We start from the raw sequence: 25,813 nt of genomic DNA, 5'->3' as shown, positions 1-25,813 counted from the left end.
CTAATTGCCCATGAGAAGGTGGAGGTGAGCTGCCTTCTTGAACCACTGCAGTTTATGCAGCGCAGGTACACTCAGTGCTGTTTTTCTTTCTATTTATTAATCTGTTTTTCAAAATATATAAAATGTACAGTATTAGGGAGGGAGTTCCAGGATTTTGACCCAGGAAAAGTGAAGGAATGGCAATATATTTCCAGGTCAGGATCAAGAGTGGCTTGAAGAGGAATTTCCAGGTTGTGATGTTCCCATCTTTCTGCCTCCTTCTAGATGGTAGCAGTCATGGGTTTGGAAGGGGCTGTTGAAGGATTTTGGTGAGTTCCTGCAGTGCATCTTATAACCCCCACGATGCTGTTAGTGGGAGAATCAGCAATAATAATACCATTGCATGTTAGGAGGCAATGGTTAGGATCTTTCTTCTTGGGAGGTGGTCATTGCCTGGAACATGTGTGGTGCATATGTAACTTGCTACTTGTCAGCCCAAGCCTGGATTTGAACATGGAATATTTCAGTATCTGAGAGTCATGAATGGTGCTCAACATTGTGTAATCATCAGGGCAGCACGGTGGCACAGTGGGTTAGCCCTGTTGCCTCATGGCGCCGAGGTCCCAGGTTCGAATCTCGGCTCTGGGTCACTGTCTGTGTGGAGTTTGCACATTCTCCCTGTGTTTGCGTGGGTTTCGCCCCCACAACCCAAAGATGTGCAGAGTAGGTGGATTGGCCGCACTAAATTGCCCCTTAATTGGAAAAATGAATTGGGTATTCTAAATTTATTTTTTAAAAAACATTGTGTAATCATCAGCGAATATCCCCACTTCTGACCTTACGATGGAAGGAAGGTAATTGATTAAGCAACTAAAGCTGGTTGGGCCAAGGGCCCTACCCTGAGGAACTCCTGCAGTGATGTCCTGGAACTGAGCTGATTGACCTCCACCAACCACAACAATCTTCATTGGTGCTTGGTTTGACTCCAACTAAAAGAGAGTTTTCCCCTATTCACATTGATTCCAGTTTTCCTCGGTCTCTTTCATTTCACACTCGGTCAAATTCTGCTTTGATGTCAAGGACAGTCACTTTCAACTGTGGAATTCATTCCTTTCGTTCATATTTGAACCAAGGCTGTAAAGAGGTCAGGAGCTGAGTGGCCTTGGCAGAGTCCAAACTAAGCACCATTGAGCAGCTTATTCCTAAGCAAATGCCACTTCAGAGCACTGTTAATGATGTCTTCCACTGCTTTACTGATGATTAAGAGTAGACTGACGGGGTAATTGACGGGGGCAGCATGATAGCCAAGTGGTTAGCACTGTGGCTTCATAGCACCAGGGTCCCAGATTCGATTCCCGGCTGGGTCACTGTCTGTGCGGAGTCTGCACATCCTCCCCATGGTTTCCTCCCATTAGTCCTGAAAGACTTGCTGTTAGTTAATTTGGACATTCTGAATTCTCCCTCTATATACCCAAACATGCGCCGGAATGTGGCAACTAGGGGCTTTTCGCAGTAACTTCATTGCAATGTAAGCCTACGTGTCACAATAAAGATTATTATTATTAATTGGCTGGGTTGCATTTGTCCTGCTTTTTGTGGAAAGGGCATATTTTAGCAATTTTCCATATTGCCAGATAGATACCAGTGCTGTGGCTGTACTGGAACAGCTTGTCTAGGGGGGTGGCAACTTCTGGAGCACAAGTCTTCAGTATTATTACCGGAATACTGTCAGAACCCCAAAGCCCCGATCACAATCTGCCAGAACTGAAAATAAAGAAAAAAAATTATTTAGTTTTTCCAAATGTACTGAACTCCCACAAAAAAGCTTGTCTCAATATAGTGCCTTTAATGATATTAAACATCTCAAGGTGCTTTGCAGAAGCATTATAAAACAAAATTTGACATGAGGAAATACTAGACCAAATGACCTAAGGGTTGGTCAAAGAAGTAAGTTTTAATGAGTGTCTTAAAGTGGGTAAACAAGGTAGAGAGATTTGGGGAGAGAGTTCCAGAACTTGGGTCTGAGGCAACTAAAGGCATGACCACAAGTGGTGTGGAGTGATTAAAACTGGCGATGCTCAAGAGGCCTAAATTAGATGGTAGCCATCATGTGGAGATGCCGGCGTTGGACTGGGGTGAGCACAGTAAGAAGTCTTACAACAGCAGGTTAAAGTCCAACATGTTTGTTTCAAACACTACCTTTCGGAGCACTGCTCCTTCCTCAGGTGAATGAAGAGGTATGTGCCAGAAACATATATATACAGACAAATTCAAAGATGCCAGACAATGCTTAGAATGCGAGCATTTGCAGGTAATTAAATCTTTACAGATCCAAAGATAGGGGTAACTCCAGGTTAAAGAGGTGTGAATTATCTCTAGCCAGGATAGTTGGTAGGATTTTGCAAGCCCAGGCCAGATGGTGGGGGATGAATATAATGCAACATGAATCCCCAATCCCAGTTCAGGCCGCACTCGTGTGCGGAACTTGGCTATCAGTTTCTGCTTGGCGATTCGGCGTTGTCGAGCGCCCTGAAGGCTGCCTTGGAGAACGCGTACCCGGAGATCAGAGGCTGAATGCCCTTGACTGCTGAAATGTTCCCCGACTGGAAGGGAACATTCCTGCCTGGTGATTGTTGCACGATGTCCGTTCATTCGTTGTCGCAGCGTCTGCATGGTCTCGCCAATGTCCCATGCTTCGGGACATCCTTTCCTGCAGCGTATGCGGTAGACAATGTTGGCCGAGGCGCACGAGTATGTACCGCGTACCTGGAGGGTGGTGTTCTCACGTGTAATGGTGGTAACCATGTTGATGATTTGGCACGTCTTGCAGAGATTGCCATGGCAGGGTTGTGTGGTGTCGTGGTTGCTGTTCTGAAGGCTAGGTAGTTTGCTGCAAACAATGGTTTGTTTGAGGTTGCGCGGTTGTTTGAAGACAAGTAGTGGGGTTGTGGGGATGACCTTGGCAAGATATTTATTTTCATCGATGACGTGTTGAAGGCTGCGAAGAAGATGTTGTGGTTTCTCACCTCCGGGAAAGTACTGGACGACGAAGGGTACTCTGTCGGTTGTGTCCTGTGTTTGTCTTCTGAGGAGGTTGGTGCGGTTTTTTGCTGTGGCGCATTGGAACTGTCGATCGATGAGTCGAGCGCCATATCATGTTCGTACGAGGGCATCTTCAGTGTCTGTAGATGTCTGTTACGCTCCTCATCGTCTGAGCAGATCCTGTGTATACGGAGGGCTTGTCCATAGAGGATGGCTTCTTTAATGTGTTTAGGGTGGAAGCTGGAGAAGTGGAGCATCGTGAGGTTATCCGTGGGCTTGCGGTAAAACGAAGTGCTGAGGTGACCGTCCTTGATGGAGACGAGTGTGTCCAAGAATGTAACTGATTTTGGAGAGTAGTCCATGGTGAGTCTGATGGTGGGATGGAACTTATTGATGTCATCGTGTAGTCGTTTCAGTGATTCTTCGCCGTGGGTCCAAAGGAAAAAAATGTCATCGATGTATCTAGTGTATAACGTCAGTTGAAGGTCCTGTGCGGTGAGGAGGGAGGTCTTGTTCAAACTTGTGCATGAAAATGTTGGCGTATTGAGGTGCGAATTTGGACCCCATGGCTGTTCCCTGCGCCTGGATGAAGAACTTGTTGTCGAAGGTGAAGACGTTGTGATCCAGAATGAAGCGGATGAGTTGCAGAATTGAGTATGGAGATTGGCAGTTGTCAGTGTTGGGTACTGAGGCTGTTGTAGCAATGCCGTTGTCATGGGGGATGCTGGTGTAGAGTGCCGAGACGTCCATTGTGACGAGGAATGTTCCTGGTTCAACTGGTCGATGGGTGCTGAGTTTCTGTAGGAAGTCTGTCTTGTCACGACAGAAGCTGGGCATACCTTGTACGATGGGTTTCAAGTTGCCCTCGATATAGCCAGAGAGGTTCTCACATAGGGTCCCATTGCCTGAAATGATAGGACGGCCAGGTGTGTTGGCCTTGTGTATTTTCGGGAGGCAGTAGAGATCTCCAATGCGGGCAGTACGTGGGGTGAGAGCACATATGGTGCTCTGAAGGTCTGGATCCAAGGTCTTGATCAGTGTGTTGAGTCGGCGGATGTGTTCCTTGGTCGGATCTGTGGGTAACTGTCTGTAGTGTTCCTGGTTGTTGAGGTGTTGGTATACTTCTTTGCAGTAGTCTGTTTTGTTGAGTATGACGGTAGGCCCTCCTTTGCTGGTTTGATGACGATGTTGCGGTCGGTCTTGAGAGCGTGGATGGTGTTGCTTTGTGCTTGGGTGACGTTCGGGGCTGTCTTGTGAATGCGACTGATGAATCTGGCATTGACGCGACTCCTGACGGCTTAAGCATACATGTCGAGTCGAGGGCAGTGGCCTTCCGGAGGGGTCCATTCGACTCTTTCCTCTTCGGTTGCCGCACTGCAGATCTCTTGGTCTGCTGTTCCGGTTCATTGGTAGTCTCCTTGGGTTCGCTGTTGGCCTCTTGAGGTCTGTGGAAGAATTCCCGGAGCCTCATTCGCCTAATGAATTCCTCCGTGTCTGCCGCGAGACTGATGGGGTCCATTTTGGTGTTGGTGCAGAAATTGAGCCCTCTGCTGAGGACTTCAATTTCGTCTGGTTGAAGGGTGTAGTCCGACAAGTTGACAATAGATTTCCATGTATTGTTTTGTACTATGGTACCGGGGGAGGCCTGTTGCTGCTGATGGTGATGCCGAGTTTCTCAAGCTTCCTGTTCTTGGTGTGCATATAGGTGTCAAAGTATCGTTGTCTCATCTGTTTGGCGGTGTTCCACAGCTGGTCTGCTGCGTCCTGAGCGCAAGTTGAGAATATGGCCTCTATCTTGGTTTCCAGGTTGCGTTGTCTGCCGTAGAGCTGGCATTTGAAGTGGTTGAGGAGCGTGAGAGAGGCGCGACGGCAGAGTCTCTCAGCGTAGTCTGTGTTGTGGGTCGACTTGAGTGGGTTTGTGATCTGCAGCCCTTTCGGCATCTTGTCTGCTTTCTTGCATCTTTGTAGAAACTTAATGTCAGTGTCTATATGCGCGATCTTCCTGGAGATCCTCTCCACTTTGAGCCGGCAGTTTGCAGTGTCGATGGCAGCCATGATGTGGAGATGCCGCCATTGGACTGGAGTGAGCACAGTAAGAAGTCTTACAACACCAGGTTAAAGTCCAACATAAGACCATAAGACATAGGAGCGGAAGTAAGGCCATTCGGCCCATCGAGTCCACTCCACCATTCAATCATGGTTGATTTCAACTCCATTTACCCGCTCTCTCCCCATAACCCTTAATTCCTCGAGAAATCAAGAATTTATCAATTTCTGTCTTAAAGACACTCAACGTCCCGGCCTCCGCTGCCCTCTGTGGCAATTAATTCCACAGACCTACCACTCTCTGGCTGAAGAAATTTCTCCTCATCTCTGTTCTAAAGTGACTCCCTTTTATTCTAAGGCTGTGCCCCCGCGTCCTAGTCTCCCCTGCTAATGGAAACAACTTCCCTACGTCCATCCTATCCAAGTCATTCATTATCTTGTAAGTTTCTATTAGATCTCCCCTCAACCTCCTAAACTCCAATGAATATAATCCCACGATCCTCAGACGTTCATCGTATGTTAGGCCTACCATTCCTGGGATCATCCGTGTGAATCTCCGCTGAACCCGCTCCAGTGCCAGTATGTCCTTCCTGAGGTGTGGGGCCCAAAATTGCTCACAGTATTCCAAATGGGGCCTAACTAGTGCTTTATAAAGCCTCAGAAGTACATCACTGCTTTTATATTCCAAGCCTCTTGAGATAAATGACAACATTACATTTGCTTTCTTAATTACGGACTCAACCTGCAAGTTTACCTTTAGAGAATCCTGGACTAGGACTCCCAAGTCCCTTTGCACTTTAGCATTATGAATTTTGTCACCGTTTAGAAAATAGTCCATGCCTCTATTCTTTTTTCCAAAGTGCAAGACCTCGCACTTGCCCACGTTGAATTTCATCAGCCACTTCTTAGACCATTCTCCTAAACTGTCTAAATCTTTCTGCAGCCTCCCCACCTCCTCAATACTACCTGCCCCTCCACCTATCTTTGTATCATCGGCAAACTTGGCCAGAATGCCCCCAGTCCCGTCATCTAGATCGTTAATATATAAAGAGAACAGCTGTGGCCCCAACACAACCCTGCGGGACACCACTTGTCACCGGTTGCCATTCCGAAAAAGAACCTTTTATCCCAACTCTCTGCCTTCTGTCTGACAGCCAATCGTCAATCTATGTTAGTACCTTGCCTCGAATACCATGGGCTCTTATTTTACTATATGTTTGTTTCTAACACTAGCTTTCGGAGCACTGCTCCTTCCTCAGGTGAATGAAGAGGTATGTTCCAGAAACATATATATAGACAAATTCAAAGATGCCAGACAATGCTTAGAATGTGAGCATTTGCAGGTAATTAAATCTTTACAGATCCAAAGATGGGGTAACCCCAGGTTAAAGAGCAGTGAATTGTCTTTAACCAGGACAGTTGGTAGGATTTTGCAAGCCCAGGCCAGATGGTGGGGGAATGAATGTAATGCAACATGAATCCCAGGTCCCGGTTGAGGCCGCACCATTACACGTGAGAACACCACCCACCAGGTACGCGGTACATACTCGTGCGACTCGGCCAACATTGTCTACCTCACACGCTGCAGGAAAGGATGTCCAGAAGCGTGGGACATTGGCGAGACCATGCAGGCGCTGCGACAACGAATGAACGGACATTGCGCGACAATCACCAAGCAGGAATGTTCCCTTCCAGTCAGGGAACACTTCAGCAGCCAAGGGCATTCAGCCTCTGATCTCCAGGTAAGCGTTATCCAAGGCGGCCTTCAGGACGCACGACAATGCAGAATCGCCAAGCAGAAACTTATAGCCAAGTTCCGCACACATGAGTGCGGCCTCAACCGGGACCTAGGATTCATGTCGCATTACATTCGTCCCCCACCATCTGGCCTGGGCTTGCAAAATCCTACCAACTGTCCTGGCTAGAGACAATTTACACCTCTTTAACCTGGGGTTACCCCTATCTTTGGATCTGTAAAGATTTAATTACCTGCAAATGCTCGCATTCTAAGCATTGTCTGGCATCTTTGAATTTGTCTGTATATGTATGTTTCTGGAACATACCTCTTCATTCACCTGAGGAAGGAGCAGTGCTCCGAAAGCTAGTGTCTGAAACAAACATGTTGGACTTTAGCCTGGTGTTGTAAGACTTCTTACTAAATTAGATGAGCATAGATACGTCAGGGAATTGTGGGGTAGGAGGAGTTTACGACGATCGGGAGGGTAGAGACTTTAAGGGGGTTTGAAAACAAGGCTGCTGACCGGGAGCTATTGAAAGCCAGTGAGCACATGGGTGATAGGTGCACTGGGCTTGGTGTGAGTTAAGACATGGACAGGAGCTTAAGATGACCTCTAGTTTACAGAAGGTCGAATGCAGTCAGTTTGCACTGTTTTTTCTTCTGTGCTACATATCATCCAATACTATATTCATACGAAATATGTAGAAAATATACATTAGTTTTTCTGCGTGGGTTTCCTCCGGGTGCTCAGGTTTCCTCCAACAGTCTAAAGATGTGCAGGTTTGGTGGATTGGCCATGATAAATTGCCCTTCGTGACCAAAAAAAAGGTTAGGAGGGGTTATTGTGTTACGGGGATAGGGTGAAAGTGAGGGCTTAAGTGGGTCGGTGCAGACTCGATGGGCCAAATGACCTCCGCTCTGTATGTTCTATGTTCTAGTGCCCATTCTTGGATCTCAGAAGTCATAAAGAAACTTGGGCTAAATGCACATTTTTTGCTGTTTGAACACTAATACAATTTTCTCTGATTTATCAGACAGATGGGCATGGACCTAGTTCCCAGAAAGGATTTTGAAATGGTTGACCCAGAACAGTTAAGCGTGGCAGATCTCTACAAACTAGTAAGTGTTCACTGTTGTCCAATTGCTGTGTGCAGCATGTAAATTACATCTGTCAGAAAGCCAAAAGCTCTAATTTACCACCTCTGTCTGTTCACCAAGATGATTATGACATTTCGACTGGTGTGCCTTCCAATAACACACTGTCAAAGGCAATCTTAAGGGCTTTAAAAATAACCTGTGTGTATCAATGTTATCAGCTGGGTTCAGTAATGGCTGTCAGTGGAGAAATGTGAAACATCTATGGTGGCTGGGTACCGTGAGGCCTGCCAGCAATTTAAATTTTGGGATATACTGATTGTATTTATTTTCTTTCCCCTTTTTCTCTGCCTACAGCAATTCTTGATATATAGCTCAGTCACAGCTGCAGACACTTCTTGTTTTTCCATATATTTATATCTTTATGACAGCTAATTGATTAAAAGCATAGGCTGGAACTTTCCGGCTGTTCACACCAGCGGGATCTTCCAGTTCCGCCATCATGGCAACGAGGAGTGCATTCAATGGCAAATCCCATTGATAATGGCAGGACCAGAAGATCCTGCCGCCGGTCAATGTTGATCCACCACCTACTGCCGTGAAACACGTGTGATAAATCTTGCCAATAAGCATTAGCATGAAGAACCAAAGCTTGATTTTATTTGTGGTAGATATTCTGTTAATGAGGAATTATGGGTTTTATACACAGTAATAATTTTAGACTCAGTGAATCAAGTTTACTGCAGTAAGTCAGCTTCTATTTTTTAAATAAACATTTTATTGAATTATCAAACAGAAAATGTAATATACATATGGGCACAAATCTACATACAATATAGCTTTCATAAACAACTAAATACAAACCTACCCACTAAAGAGTCCAGGTCCTTAAATAAAGAAATGAATGACCGCCATCTCTGGTAGAACCTCCCCACTAAGCCTCTGATGGTATATTTGACTTTCTCCAGATGTCAGACGGATATCAGGTCTTCCTTGGTAGGGAGGGGGATCTCCAGTTGACCAATATACGGCTCTTGGTCATTAAGGAGGCGAAGACAAGAATGTGCGCCCTCACTCCCGAGTAGAAAGACGGGGAGTCTGAAGCCCCAAATATTGCAATCAGTGGGCATGGTTCTAAGATTATCTGCAAAATCTTGGATATTGTATCAAAAAAGGAAGCTCAGTATCCAGCAAGCTGAGGACAAGATCAAACGCATGTGTGTGGTTAGTCGGTGTAAGTGAACAGCAATCACACTTGTTCTCCACGTTTCAAAAGAATCCACTCATCCTTGCCTTCGTCCAATGTGTTCTGGGTATCACTTTGAAGTGAATCAAACTCAGTCTGGCACAGGATAAATTACTACTCAGTACAGAAGATGTGTGAAGGGATCAGATCAGTCCATAAGAGGGTCGTTTAGGAGTCTGGTAACAGCGGGAACGAAAAAAACTTAATTGAGAAATTCCGAATTTGAAAGAAATGAAAAGGGTTGGGTCCAGACAGATTGTATCTGCCTGAGAGTTGTTCAAGGCTGGCACAGCTTCCATCTCGGAATAAAGCCCCAAAGTGCACCAAACTTCCCGTTCCAGAACCTGAATGATGGATCCAAACCCGAAGGCGTTGTCGCATATCGGGGCAAGTGAGGACAGTGACAGAAGATTGAAGTGCTGCTGAAACTGCTTCCAAATCCTGAGGGATGAAATCACCAGAGGGTTGGAGGAAAGATCTACCGGGGAGAAGGGCAACGGAGTGGGAATTATGGCTGATTGATTTCATAGAATCATAGATTCTATTGTCACATGTACCGAAGTACATTGAAAAGTATTTTTCTGCGGCCAAGGGAACGTACACGATTCGTACTGTTAATGGGAGAAAATCTCAAAGAAATCACTTAACGCTCAGGGCTGGTCCTTGCATCAAACGGTTTATTACGTGTGCAGTGAGGTGCCATCTGTTAAAGACCCAGAACGTCTCTCCACCGAAAAAGGAAAAACATTTTTAAAAACATCGACACAGCCAATTATGGCTGGACCTTGTCCAATAATATTGATTATAGATTACTTAGATTAGTTAAAGATCCAATGAAATTTGACATTACGTAAAGTGTGTTAGTACATGTTCAACCCATGATCTCATGAACACGACTCATGGTACCTTGTTAAAATTATCTTCTCTGTCTCCATTTGTAGTCCTTGATGCTACAGGGTCTACAATTCTCCTTGTTCTGTGGATCTTGTTATCACTTGTTTGTGAATGCCTCCCGTAATCCCACGTGTCTGTTTTCCATTCAGTACCGTAGATCTTCTGCTAATATCAGCCATGATTATCTCCCTGAACTTATTTCTGCCTGTAATTATTAATGTTGTTTATACCAGTTTGCAACTCATCCAGCTAATTGTTGTTCAGGAATGTGGCTAACTCAGCTAATAGCCATTTTGTGTTTTTAGTATTCTGGGTTTCTATTAACATGGATGCTAACACAGTGGAGCCTTTTTTATCATATAGTGATTAACACAAAATTATACAATACCTATTCCTAAAAATATGCCCCTGTATAGGCACCTAAGCCAGCGTACACTTTATCTAAAACCTTCTCTCTACCTTCAACAGTACACAGCAAACAAAAAAAATAATCATCAACATACATTGACAAATAAGTAATTGGTTACTGTGCGGAATAAGGGCCAAACAAAGCAAATACATGAGCAAGAGCAGCATCGGGCGTTGTAAATAGTGTCTGACAGGGAACAGATCAGTCCGAGGGAGATTTGTTGAGGAGTCTTGTAGCTGTGGTTAAGAGCTGTTCCTATGTCTAGATGTGTGGGTCCTCAGACTTCTGTATCTTCTGCCTGATGAAAGTATCTGGAAGAGGGCAAACCCTGGGTGTGAAGGGTGTCTGACAATGCTGGCTGCCTCCCTGAGGCAGCGGGAGGTGTAGACAGAATCTACGGGAGGGTCGCAAGCTTGCGATATGCGTTGGGCTGAGTTCACCACACTCTGCAGTTTCTTCCGATCTTGGGCCGAGTAGTTGCGATACCAATCTTGAGAGAGTCGATGCAGACTAACGGAATGTCTTTAGCTTCCGGAAGAAGTAGCGACGCTGTTGGGCTTTCTTGACTGTTGCATCAACATTGGTGGACCTAGGGCAGCACAGTGGCACAGTGGTTAGCATTGTTGCCTACGGCGCTGAGGACCCGGGTTTGAATCCCGGCCCTGGGTCACTGTCCGTGTGGAGTTTGCACATTCTCCCCGTGTCTGCGTGGGTTTTGCCCCCACAACCCAAAAAAGATGTGCACGATAGGTGGATTGGCCACACTAAATTGCCCCTTAATTGGAAAATTTATTTTTAAAAAAACATTGGTGGACCTATACTGACTGTTGGTGATGGTTACTCACAGGAACCTAAACCTATGGACCATCTCCACTTCGGACCCATTGATGTAGACTGGGCCATATGTCGTACTACGCTTCCAGAAGTCGATGATCAGTTCCTTGGTTTTGCTGACATTTAGAGGGAGGTTGTTTTCGGTACACCATGCAATCAAGTGATCTATCTCCCTTCTGTAGTCTGATTTGTCGTTGTTTGAGATACGACCCACCACAGTCGTATCATCTGCAAACTGATAGATCGAATTGGAGTTAAATCTTGCAACACAGTCGTGTGTGTATATTGGGAGTACAGTAGAGGACTGAGCATTGAGGACTATTGTGGAGGAGGTGCTGTTACCTATCCAGACAGATTGCGGTCTGTTGGTGAGGAAGTCAAGGATCCAGCTGTACAGGGAGGGGTCAAGTCCAAAATTTCAGAGTTTGGTTATTAATCTTGTCGGCATAATGGAGTTGAAGGCGGAGATATAGTCTATGAACAGCAGTCTGACGTAGATTACCTTATTGTTGTGGTGTCCGAGTGTTGATTGTTAGCCCAGGGAGATAGCATCTGCTATGGACCGGTTGTGGCAATAGGCGAACTGCAATGGATTGCGATCATCTGGGAGGCTGGCGTTGATCCGTCACATGACTAGCCGCTCGAAGCATTTCATGAAAACAGATGTCAGGCCCCTGGTCGTTGAGGCTTGTTACCTTGTTCTTCTTTGGTACTGGTATTATGGCAGTCTTCTTGATGGAGGTGGGCACCTCGGAGTGGAGAAGTAAGGTGTTGAAGATGTCTGCGAATACATTTGCACAACTGGCCTGCACAGGATCTGAGTGCTCGCCCAGGGACTCCGTCGGGGCGTGTAGGGAGGAGGCTGTGACACAAGACCCTGCCTCTAATCTACTCCATTTTGATTTTGGATCTGTGAGCCATTGCAGGATTTTCTGCATGTTGGCAGCCCAGTGATAAAACAAGATTCGGGAGGGCCAAGCCTCCTGATTCTCTGTCGCTCTGAAGTAGAGCGTTGCGGGAATCTTACCTGCCCAGAAAACTGCCGGTATTAATTTGTTGACCGTAATACAAAATGCTTTGGGCAAATAAATAGGGATACATTGAAATAGGAACAGAAATCTAGGTAGCACATTCATAGAACATAGAACAGTACAGTACAGAACAGGCCCTTCAGCCCTCGATGTTGTGCCGAGCAATGATCACCCTACTTTAACCCGTATACCCAACAATCCCCCCATTAACCTTACACTACGGGCAATTTAGCATGGCCAATCCACCTAACCCGCACATCTTTGGACTGTGGGAGGAAACCGGAGCACCCGGAGGAAACCCACGCACACACGGGGAGGACGTGCAGACTCCACACAGACAGTGACCCAGCCGGGAATCGAACCTGGGACCCTGGAGCTGTGAAGCATTGATGCTAACCACCATGCTACCGTGAGGCCCCTCTTAAGAGTTCATCTTAAGAGTTTGGATCCTGCCCTCTAGAGTCAGGGGGAGGTTATTCCATCTCTATAAGTCCATTTTGATCTTGCTGACGAGTCTTGAGAAGTTCATTTTGTGCAATAAGGCCTAGTAATGGGCCATGCGGATCCACAGATAACGAAAATTAGAGGGTGAGTGGTGAAACAACAAGAACCCAGCCGAGCCCCTCGGCCATTGACTTTATTGGGAAACACTCACTTTTACTGATGTTTCGTTTATCACCTGAGAATGTGCCAAACCTCGTGAGTATCTTCATGATGTTTTCAATTGAGGAGACTGGATCCGTAATATATAAAAGTAGGACATCTGCGTATAGTGAGATCTGGTGCTCCTTCCCCTCTCGGTGTATTCCCATTGTTATGGGCCAGGGTTGAGAAACTCCAAAGTGTATTATGTAATTCACCTGACACATAACTTTTCGTTGAATTTGGCTAGGATGAGCACAAGAGCCTGCCCTTCAGGTATGATTCAACAGTCTTCCCAGACGCTTTAAACAACCAAGGTTTATTCTAAGAACATAGTTAACATTTATATAAACACACAGCAAGAATTTTTATCAATTACAAACAAAGACACTGCACAGCTACAGTAATCTGTCTATAACACTTAATGATTTCCCCCTTAACTGTTCCAATTCAAAAACAAAATCCCATATACCAAAAACCCCTTTTCAAGGGTGTGGCCCAGCACTGTGAATTCTCACTTGAATAAGACTGCCCTTTCCTGAGATTCTGACTCTGTCTCACCAGCAGGTTTAAACACTTTCGGAAAGCAAACTATATATTTTAAGTGTTCAAAACAGCAGGTAGCTGTAGTAAGTAATTTTTCTTTACTGGAACAGATATTTAAAATGAAAATAGAGAGGGACAGGCCAAAACACTTATTTTACCTGCCTGAGTCCACAGCAACCAAACCTGAAAGCAAAAACAAAACTCTCAGCCACAGCTCCACCCACAAAAATGACATTACTGAAGCCATGTGATGAGACAAGAGGGACACTCTCATGACACCCCCCAAGAAAAAAAAAACATTAGCTTCAAAGATGGTTTCATTTTTCACCTTTCACTTGCCCATTCCTAACACTTGTCATGTGGGAATACCTTTAAGAAATGGGTGTTTTTTATTGAATTACTGTAGTGGGTGTACCTTTAAGAAATGGGTGTTTATTACTGCAGTGATGTCAGAGTGTGGGTGGAGCTGGAATGTCTGTCAGCTTTTAGTTTCACTTTGAGAAAAGCTTAGGTGTGTCTGTTTTTTTGGTTTTGTTTCAGTGTTGTAGCTGCAGTCAGCCACAGAGTGTGCAATGTTGTTCTGTCTGCATGTAAAGACTATCTATTGATCATTTGGTGAATTCAGAGTTATAACTGTTCTCTGTAGTGAATTTAAACTTCTGTTAAAAGGATTTTTAAGTCTTATGGATGTTAAAAGGAAAGTAAGGATTACTTTGTGTTGTACTCTTTGGGGGTTGTATTTGAATTAATGTTCACTGTATGTTTTAAAAATGTTAACTTGAGTTCATAGAATAAACATTGTTTTGCTTTAAAAAATACTTTTCGATTTCTGCTGTAGAGTGGGCCGTGTGCTCCCCATACCACAATCTATTAAAAGTTGTGGTTCAGGTGAACTCCATGATACACTTTGGGGTTCTCTAAATCCTGGCCCATAGCAAACTGGAGGCTCATCCGGGATAAAAGTCTATCTCTTGGATTGACTTAGTGAACTTAAAGATAGTGGTTGCTTTTCAGGTGTGGTATTCCAGTTTAAGTGGGGACTGTGTTGTGGATAATGGCTCTTTCAGAGGCTGTGACGCTTTTGGGGGTGGAGACGGTCACACACAGTACCTTACGGATAGAGACTAAAAGCAGACTCTAAGATTTGGCAAAAACATTGCAGTTAACATGACCTGACAAAATCCGAAAAGATGAGGTAATTATGGCGGTGGCTGAGCATTTAAAGTTGCCTGAGATACAGTTTTACTCATTGGAAATGGCAAAAATTCAGTGATAAATTAAACAAATGGAACATGAGAAAGAATTAAAGCAGCTTGAATACGAAGGAGATAGAGAGGAAAAAGAAAGAGAGAGACAAATGAAAAGGAGAGAGATGAAAGTGGAAAAGAAAGAATAGCCCTAGCAGAACAAAAATAAAGATAATGGGAGATACAGATCATGGAAAAAGATGAAGCGAGAGAGTTTGAACTTCAGAAAATGGCCATGAAACATGACAAATGGTCAGTTAAAATTGGCAGACGTAAAAGGAAACATACAGTTGGATGATAGTGATGAGGAAAGTGAGAAAGAGCATCATAGTCAAAGGCTTGGTGGGGGATCTATTTAAATACGTCCAAACATTGTCACGGTTTGATTAGAATGAGGTTGAATCCTTTTTCATTTCATTTGAGAAGGTAGCTGAACAAATGAAATGGCCACAGGACATGTGGGTATTACTGATTCAAACAAAGCTAGTAGGTAGGGCTAGTGAAGTGTTTGCATCACTACCAGAGGAGGTATCTGGGAGGTATGAGGAGGTGAAAAAATCCATCTTGGGTGCCTGAAGCCGACAGACATAGGTTCAGAAGTTTAAGGAATTTGGTCAAACATACGTAGAGTTGAAAACCTCAAACAGAGTAATTTTGAGAGGTGGATATGTGCTTTGCAAATAGGCCAAACGTATGAAGCTCTCCGAGAAATTATGCTTTTGGAGGAGTTTAAAAATTCAATTCCTGATGTAGTGTGAACTCATGTGGAAGAGCAGAGGGTTAAAACTGCGGGGTTAGCAACAGAAATGGCAGATTATTATGAATTAGTTCATAAATCAAAGCTTGGTATCCAACATCGGTTTCAGCCTGTGAGGGATAGAAACAGGGGACATGAGAAATACTCAAGTAGTAGAGGCAAAGGCGATCTGATGGGAGATACTTGTGGTGGCCAACACAGGAGCAGTGACTAACACAGCCTTCAGGCCAGCAAATGCCTGTTGCTGCTCCGCCATCCACTGAAATGTGCTACGCTTCTTTTGCAAGTCGGTCAATGAAGCAACCACGCTGCTAAAATTTGGCACAAATCTATGGTAATAACCATTCATGCCAAGCAATCTCATTATTTTCCTTTGTGCCGAGGGTATTTGTTTTTACATCCGTGGGACCATTTGTCTATGTCCAATTCTATGGCAAAGGAACACAACTTGGGCTTTTCCAAACTCAATTTTGGCTAAGTTTACCACCATACTCGCCTCCTGAAGTCGATCGAATAACTCCATCAGATGCTTCAAATGTTGTTTCCATGTTTGATGAAAAATAACCAGATTGTCTATGTATATCGCACAATTAGATAATCCTGAAATTACTTTCTTAGTTAATCCTTCAAATGTGGCTGCGGCGTTTTTCATGCCAACTTTGAATTGATATATACCATTTGAAGTCACAAAAGCTGAGATCTCCTTTGCCCTTTTGGATAAAGGTACCTGCCAGTAATCTTTAAGTAATTCCAGTTTGGAAATAAAAGCTGATTGTCCCACCTTCTCAAAGCAGTCCTACAACTCTGGGATAGGATAAGAATCTGTTCTTGTAACTGCATTAACCTTTCTATAGTCCACACACACTCGTTGGGTACCGTCCGGTTTCGGTACCATCACTAGAGGTGAACTGCATTGGCTGCAACCCACTTCAATTTTGCCATTTTTAAGCATACTTTCAATTTCTTAATGAACCTGTGCCAATTTTAGAGGGTTAGGTCTATGTGGATGTTGTTTAATTGGAACAGCATTCTCCTCATCTACATCATGGATAACCATTTTACATCCACAAACTTGCCCATGTGATGTTAATAACTCGTTCAGATCAGTTTGTTTTTCCTATGGAAGGTAACTCAATAATTTATTCCAATTTTTAAGTACTTCCTCATTATCCAATTTAACTTGAGGAATGTCAAATTCAACGCCATCTGGATTTGGTTCTTCGCTTTGAGTTGGATTCCATAAAACCTCCTCCTTTCGCTCTCCTTCCCTTTCAAAATCCATTTTAAGCATATTCACTTGACACAATCGGTGAGTTTTCCTTCCATCTGGCATTCTGACCAAATAATTCACCTCACTTAATTTCCTTTCTATCTGAAAAGGATCACAAAATCTTGCTTTTAAAGTTTCACCACTGCCACTGGTAACAATACTAAAACTTTATCTCCACAGGCAAAACTACAAACTTTGGATTTCTTGTCTGCTCCCTCTTTCATCACATGCTGTGCAACTTTTAAATGTTGTCTAACCAATTCACCGGCTCTATTTAATCGTTCCCAAAAATTTGACACGTAATCCTAAAATTTAATTTAGGACTGCTCACTCACCAATTTCTCCCCAATCAATTAAAATGGCCCTCTTACCTCATGACCAAAAATTAGTTCAAAAGGACTGAATTTAGTTGACTCATTAGGTGCATCCCTAATTCCAAACAGTACAAATGGAATTCCTTTATCCCAATCCTCTGGATAATCTTGACAATAATCCCTCAACATTGTCTTTAACGTCTGATGCCACCGTTCTAACGCTCCCTGCGATTTTGGATGGTGCGCAGTTGATTTAAATTGTGTTACTTCTAAGCTATCCAGAACTCCTTGAATAATTTCGAGGTTAATTTGATCCTTGAACCGTTTGTATTTCTGTGAGTAGTCCATATCTAGTAAAAAACGTTAGTAACTCCTCCACAATCTTTTTAGCTGTAATATTGAGTACTGGAATGGCCTGTGGAAACCTAGTAGACACATCCATTATAGTCAAAAGATATTTTTCGATTTAGGAAGCAGTCCTACGCAATCAATTAAGACCCTTGTAAAAGGTTCCTCAAATGCTGGAATGGGTATTAAGGGTGCTGGTTTTATCACTGCTTGAGGTTTCCCTATCACTTGACATGTGTGACATGATCGGCAAAATTTATCTACATCTTTAAGTCGTCCAAGCCAATAAAAATATGTTTGTATATTAGCTTGAGTTTTCCTTACTGGTGCCGCATGTACTACTCGCAACACCTCCTTTCTCTACCCTACCGGCAATATCACTTGATGAACTTCTGTCCATTTTTCATCCACCTGCATATATAAAGGTCTCCATTTCTCATTAAGGCATTATTTATAAGGTAATAACATGCTGGTATATACTCAGATTCCGCTTCCATATATGCTTTCTGATACATCCGTGTTATTTCCATATCTTTCTATTGTAACTCTGCCAATTTTCCTGAAGTAAAAATATCCGCCTCATCCTCCACCTGTTCTTGTTCTTTTCCAACCATCTGATCAAAAATTATTTCTGATAATTGAACGTCAACTTTATTTTCACTCTTTGATTTCTCCTCTTGTCTTAACTTGTGACTTTGTGACCTTATTACTAGACAATCAGGAAAAATCCCAGGATATTCATCCTTCAACACTTCAGTTGCTTGATTTTCCACCAGCTTATCAACTACAGTAGGCATCACTCCCACCTGTGATCTAGCTATATCATTGCCCAAGATAAACTGTATTCCTGGACGAGATAGTTTCTCTATTACCACTTCACCACTCTTCACTGGACTCTCCAAACTCACCCAATACACTCTTCACTGGACTTTCCAAACTCACCCAATACACTCTTCACTGGACTCTCCAAACTCACCTAATACAATGGAACATTACTCACACACTGAATTCCACATATTACCACCTTTTCTGGCAATATTCCTCCCAAACTACATGACTCCTCATCTCTTACCATCAAAGATTGATTAGCTCCTATATCTCTTGAAATTCTGACTTATTTACCTACTCCTTCTGGTACACATGCGTAAACATTACCCACACAAGTAAATTCTTTAAAGAGATCTGACAACTTTTTATCAATCACCTCTTGATCAGGCTGTACATTTTTATGCACCTCCTTCGCTTCAAATGAGTTTCCTTTCCCACTTTGACAAACCCGACTGGTTTATCCTGTTTCACCACATCAGCCTTGCCAGTGATTTTCTTCAACCCCTGTAACTTTACGTGGCCTAGTTTATTGTCGTAAACACATCTGAAACTTTTCATTTCTCTTCCATTCTCTTGGATTTCTTTTTTAATCTCAGGTACACTCTCATGATCTCCCATCTCCCAGGGGCTGTTTAGCACAGGGCTAATTTGCTGGCTTTGAAAGCAGACCAAGCAGGCCAGCAGCATGGTTCGATTCCCGTAACAGCCTCCCCGAACAGGCGCCGGAATGTGGCGACTAGGGGCTTTTCACAGTAACTTCATTTGAAGCCTACTCATGACAATAAGTGATTTTCATTTCATTTCATTTTTTCATCAAATCCCCTTTACCGTTACCACTTGAGTATTCCTTTTTTCCCTAGTTTCTATCCCTCAACGGCTGAAACTGATGTTGGAAAGCAAACTTTTGCTTTATAAGCCAATTCATAATCATCTGCCATTTCTGCTGCTAATCTCGCAGTTTTAACCCTCTGCTTTTCCACATGAGTTCTCACGACCCAACTATTTGAATTTTTGAACTATTGCAAAATTATTCGTTTTCTAAGACCCTGATATGCTCAGCCTATTTTCAAAGCCCTTATCCACCTATCAAAATTACTCTGTTTGATCCTTTCAAACTCTTATGTAAGTTTGACCTGGTTTTAAATTACTAAACCTTTGTCGGCTTCAGGCACTAGTTCATATGCACCTAAGATGGACTTTTTCACCTCCTCAAAGTCCCAGATACCTCCTCTGATAGTGATGCAAGCACTTCACTACCTCGATCTACCAATTTTGTTTGAATCAGTAATACTCACATATACTGTGGCCATTTCATTTGTTTAACCACCTTCTCAAATGAAATGAAAAAGGCTTCTACCTCCTTCTCATCAAACTTTGGCAATGCTTGGACATATTTAAATATATCCCCACCAAGCCTTCGACTATGGCGTTGTTGCTCTTTCTCACTATCCTCATCAGCATCCTCAGATTGTCCGTTTCTCTTTACCTCTGCCAATTTTAACTAGCGTTCACTTTTCATGGCCAGTTTCTGAAGTTGAAGGTCTCTTTTCCCTTTTCTCTGATCTGTTCCTCCCTTTCTCTTGCATTTGTTCTGCTTGGGCTATTCTTTACTTTTCACTCATTTCAAATTCAAGCTGCTTTATTGGATGGATTGGATTGGATTTGTTTATTGTGTTATGAGCCATGGTTCAGAGGACCCCAAAGTGTATCATGGAGTTCACCTGACTCACAATTTAAATTTTTTTTTAAAACAATTTAATGTACCCAATTATTTAGTATGGACAATCCACCTACCCTGCACATCTTTGGGTTGTGGGGGTGAAACCCACGCAGACACGGGGAGAATGTGCAAACTCCACACGGACAGTGACCCAGGGCCGGGGTTCGATCCTGGGTCCTCCGCGCCGTAGGCAGCAATGCTAAACACTGTGCCACCGTGCTGCCCCGACTCACAACTTTTAATCGATTATGATTGTGGGGAGCCTACCTTACATGTGTAGTGCAACAGAGAGTTAAAGTACTTCTATACTAAACAATGTTTATTTATGAAACCAGTTAACAAAGAATATAGTACTCTATAAGTAACTCTTAATCCTTCCTGCAACATCCATTAGTCAAAAAAAACCTTTTTACAGAAAGACATCAGATTTAACTTCTCTGCTGAGAGCAGTTACCACTTTGAAATCACCAAATGAACATTCTTTAGCTCGCAGAGATTCATACACCTCTCGCTGTGATGCAGCTTCTCCAAATCTAAAACAAAACTAAACACACCCTGTAGCAGACAGCCCAAAGCGCAAGTAAAAGCAGACAGACAGCCCAGCTCCACCCACACTCTGACATCACCGATAAACACCCATTTCTTAAGGGTACATCCACTACATCTATTTATAACACCCATTTCTTAAAGGTACTCTCATATGACACCTCCCCCCAAGAAAAACAAAATAAATCATCAACTTCAAGATTGTTTCATTTTTCAACTTTTCACTTTCCTTTAAGAAACATGGACAGTGAATACTCATTTCTTTTTTAACAAAACAAAACATGCAAAAATTTATAATGACATTGTCCATTTTTATTTCTTCTTCCTCCAACTGAACTCCTTCTTGATTGACAGTCTCTTTGAACAAGAAGGTCTCTGCACGATCCATCCATTTTTCTACTCGTCGGCTTTTCTCTTCAAAGTCAGGTACTTTAGTTCAGTCTGATCACAGATCCCGTGTAATTCTCCAACACAGGAGCATTAGTTTCAGGCAGTCAAATGCTTGTTGAAACTCCGCTGTCCACTAAATTTTTGATGTTTCTTTAGCAAATCTATCAGTGGAGCACCCACGCTACAAAAATTTGGCACAAATGTTCGATCAAATCCACTCATTCCAAGAAATCGCATTATTTCCCTTTGTGTCGAGGGTATTGGAAACTCCCCAATAACTTTTGTTTTCACATCCCGTTGGACCATTCGACCCTGTCCGATTGTATGGCCAAGGAAAGTGACTTGGGCTTTTCCAAATTCACTTTTGGCGAGGTTCACCACAAACCTGCCTCCTGAAGTCAATTGAAGAACTCCATCAGATGTTTTAAATGTTCTTTCCATGTCGAGCTGAAAATTACCAGATCGTCGATGTATACCGCACAATTGGGTATTCCTGAAACGACTTTGTTAGTTAACTGTTGAAATGTGGCTGGGGCGTTTTTCACGCCAAATGGCATAACTTTGAATTGGTATATACCATCTGGAGTCACAAAAGCTGAAATCTCCTTCGCCCTTTCAGATATAGGTATCTACCAGTAACCTTCAAGTAAATCCAGTTTGGAAATAAAAGCTGATTGTCCCACTTTCTCAATGCAATCCTCCAAACGTGGGATAGGATAAGAGTCTGTTCTTGTAAGTGCATGAACCTTTCTATAGTCCACACACAACTGTTGTGTACCGTCTGCTTTAGGTACCATCACTGTGGGTGAGCTCCATTGGCTGCAACCCACTTCAATTATGCCATTTGTAAGCATACTTTCAATCTCTTTGTTAACCTGTGCCAATTTTAAAGGGTTAAGTCTATATGGATGCTGTTTGATTGGAACAGCATTTCCCACAGCTACCTCATGATTTTAATACTTCCCAATTTATCTCCACAAACCTGCCCATGTGATAGCAATAACTCTTTCAGGTCAGTCTGTTTTTCCTGTGGAAGGTAACTCAACAATTTATCCCAATTTTAAGAACACCCTCATTTTCCAATTTATTTTGAGGTATGTCAAATTCAAAGTCATCTGGATTTGGTTCTTCACTTCGAGTTAGAATCATTAAAACCTCCTTTTTCTCTCCATCCCTTTCAAAGTACTTTTTAAGCATATTCACATGACACACTCGGTGAGTTTCAATTCTATCCGGCGTTCGCACTACATAATTCACCTTACTTAATTCCTTTCAATCTGATAAGGTCCACAAAACCTTGCTCTTAAAGGTTCACCTGTCACTGGTAACAATACTGAAACTTCATCTCCACTGGCAAAACTACGAACTTTGGATTTCTTGTCCTCCTCCCCGTTTCATCACATTTTGTGCAAATTAAATGTCCAACCAATTCCCCAGCTCTATTTAATCGTTCCCTAAAAGTTGACACGTAATCCAATAATTTAATTTCCGATTTGTCACTCCCCAATTTTTCCTTAATCGGTTAATTTTCCTTAATCATGGCCATGACCAAACATTAGTTCAATTGACTGAATTTGGTTGACTCATTAGGTGAATCCCTAATTGCAAACAATACGAATGGAATTTCTTTATCCCAATCCTCTGGATAATCTTGACAATAAGCCCTCAACATGTCTGATGCCACCTTTCTAACACTCCCTGCGATTCTGGATGGTACGAGGTTGATGTGAAGTGTTTTATTTCTAATCTTTCCATGAGTTCTTTGAATAGCTTTGAGGTAAAATTTGATCCTTGATCCGATTATATTTCTGTGGATAGTCCACATCTAGTAAAGAATTTAAGTAACTCCTCCGCAATCTTTTTAGCTGTAGTATTGCGTACTGGAATGGTCTCTGGAAACCTAGTAGACACATCCGTTATAGTCAAAGATATTGATTCCCACTTTTCGTATTAGGAAGCGATCCGACGCAATAAATTAAGACCCTTGTAAAAGGTTTCTCAAATGCTGGAATGGGTATTAAGGACGCTGGTTTTATCACTGCTTGAGGTTTCCCTATCACTTGACATGTGTGACATGATCGACAAAATTTAACTAATGGTTAATCTGTATGTAGTCCAGGCCAATGAAAATGTTTGTATTTTAGCTTTAATTTTCCTTACTACCAAATGACCTCCCACTGGTACCTCGTGCTACTCGCAACACCTCCTTTCTATACCCTACCGGCAATACTATTTGATGAACTTCTGCCCGCTTTTCGTCTGCCTGTGTAAAGGTCTCCATTTTCCCGTTAATGGTAATAACACTCTGGTATAAACTCATATTCCTCTTCTGTATATGCTGTCTGATACATCCGTTTTATTTCTATATCTTTCTGTTGTAACTCTGCCAATTTTCCTGAAGTAAAAATATCCGCCTCATCCTCCACCTGTTCTTGTTCTTTTTCAGCCATCTGATCAAAAATTGCTTCTGATAATTGCACTTCAACTTTATCTTTGTGCCTTTGCGACCTTCTTACTACACAATCCGGAAAAATTCCAGAATATTCGTTCTTCAGTTGTCTGATTTTCCACTAGCTTATCAACACCAGGAGGCATCACTCCCACCTGCGATCCAGCTAAATCATTACCCAAGATAAACTGTGTTCCTGGGCAAGATAGCTTCTCTATTACTCCTACTATCACTTCACCACTCTTCACTGGACTTGGAACGCTCCCTTCTATAATGGAATACTACTCTTCTCACCCTGAATTCCACATATTACCACCTTTTCAGGCATCATTCTTCCCAAACTATATAACTCCTCATCACTTACCATTAAAGATTGACTAGCTCCCGTATCTCTTAACATTTCGACTTCCTTACCTGCTCCTTCTAGTACACATGAGTAAACTTTACCCACACAAGTAAATTCTTTCAAGAGATCTGGCACCTTCTTATCAATCACCTCTTGATCAGGCTGTACAATCTGTTGCACCTCCTTCGCTTCACTTGAGCTTTCCGTGACCACTTTAACAAACCCCACTGTCTTAGCCTGTTTTACCACATCAGCCTTCCCAAAGCTTTTCGTCAACCACCAACACTGTAACTTTACATGGCCTAGTTTATTACAGTGAAAACATTTGAAACTTTACATTTCTCTTCCACCCTCCTGGATTTCTTTTTTAATCAGAGGTACACTCTCATTATCTCCCTTCATATCACCTTTACCTTTACTATTTGAGTATTACTCATGTCCCCAGATCCTATCCCTCACAGGCTGAAACTGATGTCCGAAACAAGCTTTGATTTATGACCTAATTCATAATTATCTGCCATTCTGCTGCTAATCTCGCAGTTTTAACCCTCTGCTCTTCCACATGAGTTCTCACTACATCAGGAATTGAATTTTTAAACTCCTCCAAAAGTATAATTTCTCTGAGAGGTTCATATGTTTGGTCTATTTTCAAAGCCCTTATCCACCTTTCAAAACTACTGTTTGATCCTTTCAAACTCCATGTATGTTTGACCAAATTCTTTCCTTAAATCTCTAAACCTTTGCCTGTCGTCTTCATATGCACTGTTCATATGCACCCAAGGTGGATTTTTTCACCTACTCATACATCCCAGATACCTCCTCCGGTAGTGATGCAAACATTTCACTCGTCCTACCTACCAGCTTTTGTTTGAATCAGTAATACCCATATGTCCTGTGGCCATTTCATTTGTTTAGCTACCTTCTCACATGAAATGAAAACGGCTTCTACCTCCTTCTCATCAAACCTTGGCAATGCTTGGACATATTGAAAAAGATCCCCATCAAGCCTTCGACTATGATGCTCTTTCTCGCTATCCTCATCACTGTCCCCCAACTGCACGTTTCCCTTTACGTCCGCCAATTTTAACTGACTGTCATGTTTCATGGCCATTTTCTGAAGTTCAAACTCTCTCTCTTTTTCCCTTCCTCTCTCTCTTTATCTTTTTCCTCTCTCTTTTTCCTCTCTCTTTCATTCTTTTTCGCTGATCTGTACTCCCTTTCTCTTTCTATTGCTCTGCTAGGGCTATTCTTTTTCTTTCTATCTCTCCTTTTCTTTTTTCCCTGATCTGTAACTCCCTTTCTCTTTCTTTTTGTTCTGCGTGGGTTATTATTTATTTGCTTTTTCTCTTTTATCTTTCCTTTCCTTTTTCTTTTTCTCTCATTGTGTATTCAAGCTTCTTTAATTCTTTTTCATGTTCAAGTTGTTTTAATCTGCAACTGGATCTTTGCCATTCCAATGAATCAGACTGTATCTCAGGCAATTTTAAATGCTCAGCTACCGTGGTACCTCTTCTTTTCGTATTCTGTCAGGTAATGTGAATTGCAATGTTTTTGCCAAATCTAAAAGCCTGCTTTTAGTTTCTGTCTGTAAGGTACTGTGTGTGACCGTCTCCACTCCCAAAAACTTCAGAGCCTCTGAAAGAGGCATTGTCCACAACACACTCCCTACTTAAACTGGAATACTGGAATACCACACCTGAAAGCACCCACAATATGCTCACTCCTCACTGTCTTTAATTTCAATCAGCCAATCCAGAGATAGACTTTTATCCCCCTCGGGCCCCCAATTTATTATGGGCCAGGGCTTAGAGAATCCCAAATGTATCTTGGAGTTCACCTGACCCACAACTTTTAATGGATTGTGGTTGTGGGGAGCACACGGGCCTGCCTTACAGGTGGAGTGCAACAGAGAGTTAAGTAATGTTTATTTATGAAACCAGTTAACATTTTATAAACCCACAGAAAACATCTTAACAACTATCAACGCCAATAAATTCCCCAAAGAATACAGTACTCTATTAGTAACTGTTAATCTTTCCTTGCAACATCCATATGACAAAAAGAATACTTTTTACAGAAAGACATGAGGTTTAACT

At 42.6% G+C, this 25,813-nt stretch overlaps 1 protein-coding gene across 1 annotated transcript in view; it reads left to right on the top strand.

Moving 5' to 3' along the window:
• The window catches only part of dock3 (dedicator of cytokinesis 3), a 1,304,448-nt gene that overhangs the window by 369,960 nt on the left and 908,675 nt on the right, over window positions 1–25,813 (top strand). The window contains 1 exon segment of the mRNA XM_038810823.1: window positions 7,840–7,924. Within this exon segment, the coding sequence (XP_038666751.1) occupies window positions 7,840–7,924 (85 nt within the window).

The sequence above is a fragment of the Scyliorhinus canicula genome, chromosome 11 (assembly GCF_902713615.1).
Source record: "Scyliorhinus canicula chromosome 11, sScyCan1.1, whole genome shotgun sequence".
Taxonomy (NCBI): Eukaryota; Metazoa; Chordata; class Chondrichthyes; order Carcharhiniformes; family Scyliorhinidae; genus Scyliorhinus; species Scyliorhinus canicula.
Note: the sequence above shows the minus strand (reverse complement) of the source record. Positions and strands in the feature narration are given on the sequence as shown.